This window comes from Psittacula echo, assembly GCF_963264785.1.
Source record: "Psittacula echo genome assembly, chromosome: 1".
Lineage (NCBI taxonomy): Eukaryota > Metazoa > Chordata > Aves > Psittaciformes > Psittacidae > Psittacula > Psittacula echo.
The window spans coordinates 84,570,362-84,582,489 of NC_137735.1; the positions used below are offsets into that span (position 1 = coordinate 84,570,362).

Here is a 12,128-nt window from a genome sequence, read left to right on the forward strand (position 1 = left end):
AAAGCATGAGACTGACAAAGTCCTTGGTCAAAGTAAACGTTACTTAGCAACAATTAAAAACATCAGTGTTACCAGTGTTGTTCCCAGGCTGATAGTCAAAAACACAGCACTGCACCATAGTAAGAAGGAGAAAAATTACTGTTATAGCTGAACCCAGGACACAAATGCATGGAGACAGTAAGCAGGCATTTCCTAGCACACAGATATCAACCCCTGAGTTCAAGCCTCATCTCAGAAAGCCTGAAACAGGTTTGACTGACAGGCAGCTTCACTGATAAGGCAACCTGCTCCAGTTGAAGATGCCCCTGCCCACTGCAGGGGGGTTTGGACTGGATGACCTTTAAAGATCCCTTCCAACCCAAACAATTCCATAATTCTATGATAAACAACAAACCCACACGAGGCTTGGAAAACCTGGAGGCTCATTTTGCACCACCCATCTGAGCCTGATAACCCATGGCCAAGGCAGTCCTGAGCTCTCCAGAGGCCTTTTGCTCTCAGCAGTGCCCTGCTGCAGTGAGCTTCAGGAGCCAATTTCACACTGCAAACAAGCATTTTAGTCACCAGGTCCCTTGGGAGATGAGCACAGGTTGCAATGATATTCATCAAAAGCCACACAGAACATCTCTGAGGGTGTTGAGAAGCAGCCTGAAGACAAGGAAGAATTTTACAGCACACAGGTAAGAGCAGCAAGTACATAATGAAGCACTTCTGGGATGGAGTGCTTACAGAGCCAGTCTCTGTTTGGAATATACTTTGCAGTTAGCTGGATTTTTATGGTGCAGACAACCTCAGGTTACCATGCAGTAAGATTCAGAGGAATCTGGGAAACTGGAGAAAAAACTTTCAGACACAGCACAGTGTTGCTTTTCTCCAGGACATTACCAAAAGCCAGTAAAGAGAGAACATCATAAACTCTCTTGGGATTATCATCTCTATCTTTGTGTACTTAAATATGCCAAAAATTTTCCTTAGAGCCAATCTTACTTTTACACCAGTGCTGTCCAATGGTGGAGGTCTTACGGTTTCAGAAGATAAGTTTTTTTGGGTTTTTTTTGTCAGAATTTTGGATAAAATCAACAGTTCACACATTGCCTCCTTTTTACAGGGTACAGAAATCCCAAGGTGCGGCTGTACATGTATATAACTTTTTACTGGAGAATAGCAGGAATATTAATGCAGACATTCTCTTCCACTTAGGGAAGCAAATTAACTGTTCACCTGCTAGCTGGTACTTGCCAAAGACAAACCTTTTGCATGGATAATGGAACAGCTGACACCAAAAGACTTAGAAGGAGTGAAGCAGAGCAGTAGAAAAAGAGAAACTAAGGCCCATTTTAATAAGAAAAGTGTATACCTACAGCAAAGATTGCTCAAAATGCACATTACCGTGGCTGTGCTGTGGTTCTCCAAAGGCAAAGCTGAGAGACACGCTGTCTTAGAAAAACCTGAGCACAACTGAATTAAGCTTAGCAGGAGCCTAAAGTGACACATGAAGTCCTCCCCACTGCATCCACTAAATGGTTCTGTTTCCACTACTGTTTGAAAACACCTTTCCTGGGCTGCTAATGCCACGAATTATAACTTATTCCACCATAAGGTGAACAGTAGGATGCACAGAGGCAGCTAGACAGGCTGAGAGAGGAAAACTGCCCTGCCAGAAACCAAGATTAACAAAGGAGCCAGCAGGACATGGTGCATACTCTAGGTAAAGCATCCAAGGAGGTAAGAACTATACAGCCGTCAACATTCCCATCAATCAAGGGCTTTCAAAAGGAAGCATGCTGCCTAGAAAGTTCCTTTGGGTTAAATACCACCAATGCATGACCAAAATCATAGGGAGAATCTGCAGCACAGGAAGATTTCTACCACCTTGCAAAATAAAACTGGTGAGACATTTTATTCTGGATGTGCTGTGCTGGAGCAGATAACTTACTATGTTGTATAGTGTGTGGATTCCACTGCTCTCCTCTTCCACCATAGTGTTAAACCTCCATGTTCCAGCACTTACCTTGTCTTTGTTCCTCAGAATCAGCGGCACTTCATAGACCTCGCAGGGAAGGTAGTTCTGAAACACCACCTCTGATGGGAAAGGCTGAAACAAGCTCTTGTCCAGGTCAGCTGCTGAGAACTGGAGATGCAAGACACAGCAGTGAGAGATTCAGCTGCTGGGAAATATGTTAATGAATGAGAATCCTACATTGATCTCCAGTGAAGTACAGTCTCTTGGTGAGTACATGTGCCCAGTTTACATGAAGGAGATGGCAGAGCACCCACCCATCTTCTGAGCTGATCAGATGTTTCAGGACCATGCTGAACAGGTTTAAACTAAGAAGCTCTTTTGGTGGGTGTTTAGGTTTCCTTCTGCAAAATTACACCAAGCTGTGATACCAAGCTGTGTGGTTCAGTTGAAACACTGGAGGGAAGGGATGCCATCCAGAGGGACCTCAACACGCTTGTGAGGTGGGCTGATGCCAACCTTATGAAGTTTAACCATGCCAAGTGCAAGGTCCTACACCTGGGTTGGAGCAATCCCAGGTACAGCTACAGGTTGCACAGAGAAGAGATTGAGAGCAGCCCTGCAGAGAAGGACTTGGGGGTGTTGGGCGATGAGAAAATGAACATGAGCCGGCAGTGTGTGCTCGCAGCCCAGAAAGTCAACCGTATCCTGGGCTGCATCAAAAGGAGTGTGACCTGCTCCTCTACTCTGCTCTCATGAGATCTCACCTGGAGTATTGTGTACAGTTCTGGTGTCCTCAACATAAAAAGGAACTGTTGGAACAAGTCCAGAGGAGGGCCACGAGGATGATCGGGGGCTGGAGCACCTCCCATATGAAGACAGGCTGAGAAAGTTGGGGCTGTTCAGCCTGGAGAAGAGAAGGCTGCCTGGAGAACTCATAGCAGCCTTCCAGTATTTGAAGGGGGCCTACAAGGATGCTGGAGAGGGACTCTTCATCAGGGACTGTAGTGACAGGACAAGGGGTAATGGGTTAAAACTTAAACAGGGGAAGTTTAGATTGGATATAAGGAAGAAATTCTTTACTGTGAGGGTGGTGAGGCACCGGAATGGGTTGCCCAGGGAGGTTGTGAATCCATTCTTGGTGGTGTTCAAGGTCAGGTTGGATGAGGCCTTGGGTGGCATGGTTTAGTGTGAGGTGTCCCTGCCCATGGCAGGGGGGTTGGAATTAGATGATCTTAAGGTCCTTTCCAACCCTAACTATTCTACGATTCTATGAATCTAAAATGCAAGGCAGTGCTTACCTCCAGCAGAGCCCTCTGCTAATGTGGTCATTCAGTTCCAGAGACTTACTGAAAGAGCCACGAACCCTCACAGAGGAAGCAAAACCCAAGAATTTAAATGAGACTCCACAGGGAAACAATTAGTGATGATCTTTTCTCCCAGAGAGCGAGAACAAGTCCCAGACATGCCCAAATGTCTTTATTTCTACAAAGAGCCTAGAAACGAGTAAGAAGACAGCAGTACCAGAGGTACTGATAAAAGTAGCAGAGTAGTCGGGAAAAAGACCAACAAGGTGAACGCTGGATGGTGATAAGGTTCACCTCTTTCATCAGCATTACTGGTCAACTGAACTAAGAGTGGACTTGGTATCTTCTTTTTCCACGAGCTTTAAATGGAAGCTTTAGTGTATTCTATTATTGCTGTTTCATTCAATACTACTGCAGAAGCACGTCTGAATACACAAACAGCAAATGCTTCCAGAGCAGAGGCATTATTTTGAGCTGTTTTTCCCTTCTTCCAGCTGCACTGGTCCCAGACTCTCACTGGAGAAAAATGTTTATCCTTTCCCCCAGCAGAAGGAATTACACCACCATCAGTTTGAAATTACAACAGGACCTAGTAACCGAGCTCTTTGGATAAGACGGGGGCAAGCCTGTCACAAGCACGTGCCTTTTTCAAATGCCACATCAAACAGCAAGGGAAAGGGCAGGAAAAGGCTACCTTTCCATGGGAGCTTTCGCTCATGTCCTGAAGCTGGATAATGTGGGGCCACCTCATCTTCCGAGTGCTGGCCAGCCTCTGCTCAGTGCTGAGAGACATCTCCTTCAGGAAGGCAGAGGGAGTCAGCTGAAACAGAAAACACCAGCAAAAGCTACAGAAACACCTCTGCTCAGAAAGGCTTTTCTTGTTGAAGTGCCACTGATGAATAATTTGTGATCAGAGCCGAAGGACAGTCCTGGAAGTTACCTCCTGAAATATCTAACATCAGTAGATCAACGATTTTGAGTGGAATACACATGCTCTCACCAAGTGGCTCTGTACCATTAGCTTCTCTTCTTCATGACCTGATGTGTCGTTGCTCTTCAGGCATTTGTTTCCTCTTCAGTTTTGGTGGATTGAACCAGTGACCTTTGCAGTGAGCAGGGAGGAGTTCCCAAAAATCCCCTAACTCCATCCTTGCACAATGCTTACAACCAACACACACATGGAGATGTCACTGCTGGGTGAATCAGAGGAGAGCCGAAAAGCAGTTTTGTGCAGGACTGCTCCCTCCCTGGCAGTGTTCAAGTCTAGGCTGGACAAGGTGACATAGTCTCGTGTGAGGTGTCCCTGCCCATGGCAGGGGGCTGGAACTAGGTGATCTGAAGGTCCTTTCCAACCCAAACTGTTCTATAATTCTATGATTCTGTGACTGAGGTGAAGAGGAACGGGTTGTAGTGATCTCTTTTTAATTAGCACTTGTTTTCTCCCTGTTCTGGCCTCACAGACCTCTCCCCTGAAGTATACAGAGATATCTCCTTGACAGAGTCTCAGCACTAGGTCACTGACAGTCTAGTGGGCTCCAGTCAGCAAAAGGGAAATTTGTAAATGGGACGGAGGAATTGCCCTGACTCCACTGCTGCTTGCAGGGCTGGATCTGTCCTCCACACAGGATAGGAGACAGAAGAGGTTCCAAAACAGTTGTTCCATCTGGGACCACAGACCATGTGTCTCAAGCTTTGAGTCAGAGCTTGGACAGCCCACCACATGCCCCGCTGACTGGAGGGCAGGTATGGCCAGAGAAGCACTGGCAACTATGCCTACATGACAGAAGGTATGACTGCCCACAGAAAGAGGATGGACAGAAGCATGCACTCATGTTTCAGCTACTCCAGTGCAATGCCCAGTACGTTCATTTAACTCCAGTGGTATAACCAGGCAAGATTCTGGACTATCCCTGAAGCAGGACACAGTCCATCACCTACTGCACCATGATTGCCACCTCCACCACAAGCATTGCAGCAAAGAGATGGGGAGGTAGTGTCTAGCTTCAGTGCTGCTAGACAACAGGGGCAGGTACATGAGGGACATGGGGAGTTTCCAGCCTCAGCACAGCTCCTTCCTGGCCTGTAGCATGTACTTACAGTTCCAGACTCCTCTGATTCTCTGACTAGCTCAAGATTATGAGGTGCTATCACTTTGCTCTGGAATCTACCAGCCTTTGTGGAGGACCTCTTGGACTGGAGCATCTTGACAGTAGCCGTATCTCAGAGATCACCTGGAAGGAGTGAAAATGGGACTTTCACGATCCAGAATCTCAGTCACGGCAGACCCAAGGATACACCTGTGTCTCCAGCTGTGGCACCCTTCATAAGCAGAGAACATAGGGCCTCCCCACCCTGTTTCATGATAATGCCATATTTAAGTACCTGAGTTAAGATCATAGAAGTAAAACCCCAGAACAAACAGTCTCTGAGCCAATACAGCCTTTTGCTTTTAGTGCAGTCCCACAAGCCACAAAGAGACACCAGGACCTTCTGGCACTTCTCACTTTCCATTACAGAACCCCATTTACTGGAAATATCAAGCAGATCTATATTCATCTCCAAATTGCCCCTTAGTACTCTTTGACAGTTTTTTGGTGGGAACAGAAGGAAGGAAATGGTACTTTGCTGCTTCATTTTGATGCAACATTCATCTGGATTTCAGTGATTTATTACTGGGTCTTGAGAATAACTGGATTATTTGTTCCAACTGTCTAAACTGTAATTTCATTTTACTTGAAGTGAGTCCTGTTCCTCATGTGCACAGCGCTTGTGCCAACGGGCTTCCACTCCCCATACCCCCATCCCAGGCTAGCAGCTTCCCCTTCCCTCTAGGCATGGTGCAAGGCTCTTCCACAGCCCCACGACTCCAAATCCCTAGAGCCCAGAGGAGGAGGAAAGGAGCAGCACTAAGAAAGCAGCCACACCGCCCTGTAGAGACAGGACACAACAGCAACCGGGAGAGAGCACACCCCCAGCCCACCACCCCTGCCGCTATCTTCCCCACCCCAGACAGCTCTTTACCTGCCCCAGAAAGGAAGGAGGGGCTGCAATTTCCCCTCCGTTCCCTCTCAGGGCACAGGCAGCTCCGTTTTGGGTTCAGAGCGTGAATGCCCTTAGCCTGCGCAGAAGGACTTGCTGTGCTAGGCCACAACAGCCCAGACCACCTGGGAAAGCAATGAAGAAATATGCCCAGGGCTGGGCTAAAATTCCTGATACATCTCAGGAAACCCCGACGTATCAGGGCTGGGTGCCAAGCTGAAGATCACCAAGGACACCCAAGCTTCAGCCTCTTCCCCCCCTCCCCCCCCCAGGATCCCTTTATCCAGGCTCTACAGCTAAAGCTACAAGTCTTCACCATCACTGCAAGTTGCACGGCAAGTTTAGAACCCGCTAAAGCCCCTCGTAATCTCCCCAGCCTCCCTCTTAGAGCAGGCGTGTTCAAACCCTGCTGAGCCCCACAGCACTGCCACAGCCCTGCCCTGGGCTCTGCTGCCAGAGGAACCGCCTCCTCCCTGCTCAGAGGCCCGGCAGCGCCCGCACACGGGCAACTTACGCTTTTCCTGCAGGATCCCCTCTTGTGCAGGGTCCAGTGTCGCTCCCCGGCTCCGTACGGGCTGCTCGGTGCCTGCGGGCAGCCTGGGCAGGCAGGAGTCGCCCAGGCAACCGTTGGTGCGGCCGCTCCCCCAACGGCTGCCGCTGGGCTGCAACGGCCAGGGCAGAACCGGGCCGGCCTTGGGATGGGGCTGCCCCGCACCTCCCCTCAGCGCCCCCCCGACACCAGGCAGGGCATGAGCGGTTCACCAGCGCCTCAAGGAAGGGAGAGATCCGGGCCTGCCCTTAGCTGAAGGCTGCGGAGCTGCTGCTCTAGCGAGGGCAGACACGGCCCTGCTCAGGGCTGCGCGGAGCGTATCCAAGCAGCAGCAGCTCGGGTGTAGGTGGCACGACAGGAAAGGTCACCAGCTCGGTGCACAGCAGGGGTTACCACCTTAACCACTTCCACACCGAGGCCGCAGATGCATGTTCAAGCGTTTGTGGCTCTGGGATTTCTTCAGCTCCAGGCTGGAGTGCACAGTGCCTTGAGCTCTGTCAGGGTCATAACTGGCTGACTTGCCCTACTCTGGTGGGCTACAGTGCCACTGAAACTGCTAAAGTGACAGCCTTGCACCTCCCTGCAGCCCATCTCTTTCTTAAATAGTCTCACTCTGCAGTGAATGACTGCAGCAGGATCAGAAAGAGCACCTTAGAGCAATGTTGGTTAGCGTCCCATGAGTTTCAGATAAAGGAACTTACACACTGCAGACAAGCTCAGAATGTCTTTGCTTAAGGAGTAAAGAAAAGATTTTTCCACCTCAAACCCTCCTGCCTTCCCAGGCAGACCAAGGAGGCCAAAGCCATTCCTTTGTCCTGGAGAATTCGGAAGGCTCAGTGGCACAAACGCAGGCCCTGCGGAGCCCACAACCTTGGCAGAAGCTGTGCTGAGGAAGAAGTTGATGAGAGCACTAGATATGGCCCTGAGGAATCCAAACCTGTTTGTGCATACATCCAGCAGCTTCCCCTGTAAAACAAAACTGAACAGCATTCTGATGATACTGTGCTGGAAAAGACAGGAAATGGAGAATAAACAGCAGTATTTCCTACTGGAAATTAAGAAAAAAAGGGAAGTTTCATGCAAAGGCACAGCTTCATGTCTGTACAGATCCTGTGGGTCTCACTGTGCCACGTGCCAGTGCTCTTACTTGAAGAGACCCCATGTCACTTGTGCAGAAGCAGCAGCACCAACCTCTGAGCTGTGCTAAAACCAACTGGTTGCCCTCCAAACTGAAAGGCTAGGGAAGTATTGGCACACTCTGCACTGCAATACACTACACCCAGCTCTTCTTGTAGCATCACCGACTGGTGCCTGAATGAAAAGGTGCCATCACCATCTCTGAGGTGGTGTTTGGCCCCTGTACACACTGCCCTTGATCAGGAGGGTGAGCAGTTAACCAGTCACCAGATCCAAAAGGAATGCAATCCGCAGGTTACACAAGTGGATTTCTTGTCTTGCTGCAGGCTGCACGGCCCGGGAACAGGGCTTCTGACTGGCAGCACCAGGCATCCCCAGCTCAGTTACAGCTGCACCTTCTCTTTCCTCCTTCACCACTTCATCCTGATGCTCTGCTTTCCTGTCTTTGGCTTGGTAGTTTTTCCCTTTATTGTCTCACTAGCTTCACAAGGCCTCACAAGGCCAACTAGTTTTCCCCTGTCGTGGGCTGCCAAGAGTTTCTCACTGTGTCACACGGTTATTTTAACCTCCAGCCAGGGCTGGGGAAGACAATGAACAAGAGCTTCTATGAGCAAGGAGATGACAGACACCATCAAAACAAAGGTCTGTGCTCTCCACTGCCCATCTTGGGAACCTTTAGAAATCTCAAAAGGCACAAAGGAGCAGCTTAGGTGCTCTTCAACTCAGTCAACCTGGGCTGGGATGCCAATGAGATGCGAATGTTTAGAGAAGACATGTCTGAATGACACCTCATGCTCCCCATGGAAGGGGAAGAAGGCCCTCAGGTGGGAGAGGTGACACAGAAGATGTACATGTCTCTACTGGTGATGGCAGTCAGCCAGCACAAGCATAAGGAGCCAAGACAAGCTAAGATACTTTTTGGAAGCCAGTCATCTGCTGTCAGGCAGCGATATCCATGTAGACATGCTCAGTCAAAGAGGCTGTGCAGCAAAAGTACTACTGGGGGTGTGTGTGGTTAGTGATGGTTCTCCCTTATCAACAGTGCTGTCGGTCACATCAGTGAATAATGCTTTGGAAGGGCTGTGGAGCTTACAGCTGGGTTTTAAAAATGGTGCTGGAAGGTTCCACATGTGGCCACCCTGGCACAGACCCAGGTTCTTTGGCCAATGTTGTGATTTAAGCCCAGCCAGTAACTCAGAACCATGCAGTTGCTCACTCAATCCGCCCCCTTTCTTCACCTCCCCCCTGGCTCCTGGAGGGATGGAGAGGAGAATTGAAAGAATGTAAATCCCATGGGTTGAGATAACAGTCCAGTAACTAAGGTATAACACAAAACCACTGCTGCTACCACCAATAATAATAATGATATAGGAAATAACAAGGGGAGAGAATATAAAACTAAAAAGGAAAAAGAAAATGATAAACACAAGTGATGCACAATACAATTGTTCACCAACCATCAACCAATAACCAACCCAACATGAGCAGCGATCTGGGCCTTCTGCGTAACTCTCCCCCAGTTTCTATACTGGGCATTACATGCTGTGGTATGGAATACCCCTTTGGCTACTTTGGGTCAGGTGTCCTGTCTCTGCTTCCATCCAGCTAAGTAAACATTACTTAGCAAAAGCTAAAAACATCCGTGTGTTATCAGCAGTGTTCTTAGACTAAAGTTAAAAATACAGCACAGCACCAGCTACTAAGGAGGAGAAAAATGACTGCTACAGCTGAACCCAGGATAATACCCACTCCTTATTCCATATCATTCACATCATGCTCAGATTGCACATTTTTCAAGATACCATCGCTTTTGTCTCATATATACACACAAAGAGAGACATATAGTTCCTTAGCCCATGAACCATCACTATAAAATTTGCTGAATTCTTTCAGTCCATGGTGTCAGGCTCCATCTCTTGTAACAGTCTTCCAGGGCGGGAGAGGCGGTGTGTAGTGTTGGATTGTTGCCTGCTGACGACACCGCTGAACTCGTCTGGTTTCATCAAAGTTCATTCTTTGTTGGGGCGATGACTGGGGGGAAGTCAGGGTCAGTTCATGGTGACCTGAGGACAGTTCTGCTGCTGCTGGCTTTTCCCATTACTTTATTCTCCGCTGATGTTCATGACAACACATATCTTCTTTTCAAAGCCCAGAGTGGTGGAGATGGGCATTTAGCTGATCAGCTATAAAAAGTGTTATATAGCAGGCAACAGCATATAATTGAATTCATTGCCTGTTTTCCCCTAAAATCAAATCCCCTTGATGTACACATCGGACTTCCCCATCTTCCCGCATTACCCAACAAGTATATCCAGGTCCCTGAGCAAAAGCAATACCACGAGTGAGTTTGCCTTTACCTGAAGCAGGAATAACCCAGACTGTCTTCCTCAGCAAATTCTTTATGTGCACCACAGGAACTCTATTCCCTTCTACAGTACATAAAAGTCCTGATTGGGCTGGGCCAGCCCTGTTGGCAGATCCTCTGGTGTTGACCAACCAGGTGGCTTTTGCTAAATGTGTATCCCAATGTTTGAAAGTCCCACCACCCATTGCTCTCAGTGTAGTTTTTAATAGCCCACTGTACTGCTCAATTTTCCCAGAGGCTGGTGCATGGTAGGGGATGTGATATACCCACTCAATGCCATGCTCTTTGGCCCAAGTGTCTATAAGGCTGTTCTGGAAATGAGTCCCATTGTCTGACTCAATTCTCTCTGGGGTGCTGTGTTGCCACAAGACTTGTTTCTCAAGGCCCAGAACAGTGTTCTGGGCAGTGGCATGGGGCACAGCGTATGTTTCCAGCCGTCTGGTGGTTGCTTCCACCATGGTAAGCACACGGCACTTGCCTTTGTGGGTTGGTGGAAGTGTGATATAATCAATCTGCCAGGCCTCCCCATATTTGTACTTCAGCCGTCATCCTCCATACCAGAGAGGCTTTAACCGTTTGGCTTGCTTAATTGCAGCACATGTTTCACATTTGTGAATAGCCCAGGCAATAGTGTCCATTGTTAAGTCCACCCCTCGATCACGAGCCCATCTGTATGTTGCATCTCTGTCTTGATGGCCTGAGGTGTCATGGGCCCACAGGGCTAAAAATAATTCACCCTTATGTTGCCAATCTAAGTCCATCTCAGCCACTTCAATCTTAGCAGCTTTATCCACTTGTTGGTTGTTCTGGTGTTCCTCAGTGGCCCAACTCTTGGGTACATGAGCATCTACCTTCACCACCAGATTCTGCACCCAGGCAGCGATATCTTGCCACAGTGCGGCAGCCCAGATGGGTTTGCTTCTGCATTGCCAGTTGCTTTCCATTGCTTCAGCCACCCCCACAGGGCATTTGCCACCATCCATGAGTCAGTATAAAGTACTGGCCACTTTTCTCGTTCAGCAATGTCCAGGGCCAGCTGGATGGCTTTCACCTCTGCAAACTGACTCGATTCACCTTCTCTTTCAGCAGTTTCTGCAACTTGTCATAGGGGACTCCATACAGCTGCCTTCCATCTCTGATGCTTTCCCACAATACGGCAGGACCCATCAGTAAACAAGGCATACTGCTTTTCACTTTCTGACGGTTTATTATATGGTGGGGCCTCTTCAGCACGCATCACCTCCTCCTCTGGTGACATTCCAAAATCTGCCCTCTGGCCAGTCCATTATGACTTCTAGAATTCCTGGATGACTGGGATTTCCTGTTCAAGCTCCTTGTGTAATTAGCATGGCCCACTTACTCCATGTAGCATTGGTTGCATGATGTGTAGAGGAGACCCTGCCTTTGAACATCCAGCCCAGCACAGGCAATCGGGGTGCCAGGAGGAGCTGTGCTTCAGTGCCAATCACTTCTGAAGCAGCTCAGCCCCCCTCACAGGCTGCCAGTATCTCTTTTTCAGTTGGAGTATAGCTGGCCTTGGATCCTCTGTATACCTGACTACAAAAGCCAAGGTGTTGACCTCAGATCTCCCTTGGAGTTTTCTGCCACTCCTTCTTCCTTTTCCTCTGATTCATGTATTAGTAACTCTTGTTCAGATGCCGTCCCCTGTAGCAAGTTCATTGGGTCTTCATCTTCTTCACTGCACAAGTTGCCCTTTGTGGCTCTTGTTTGCTTTTCCTCTTGCTTACAGGGGCAACCAATATTGGCACA

General features: G+C 48.7%; 1 protein-coding gene across 1 annotated transcript in view; it reads right to left on the reverse strand.

Moving 5' to 3' along the window:
• LOC308233037 (hydrocephalus-inducing protein-like) overlaps window positions 1-5,469 on the reverse strand; it is a gene marked incomplete at both ends in the record, with an annotated part of 110,590 nt that extends 105,121 nt beyond the window's left edge. Inside the window, 3 exons of the mRNA XM_080639553.1 lie at window positions 2,012-2,131; window positions 3,962-4,087; window positions 5,365-5,469. Of these exons, the coding sequence (XP_080495679.1) occupies window positions 2,012-2,131; window positions 3,962-4,087; window positions 5,365-5,469 (351 nt within the window). The remainder of the gene's footprint in view (window positions 1-2,011; window positions 2,132-3,961; window positions 4,088-5,364) is intronic.
• Between the last annotated feature and the right edge of the window lie 6,659 nt (window positions 5,470-12,128).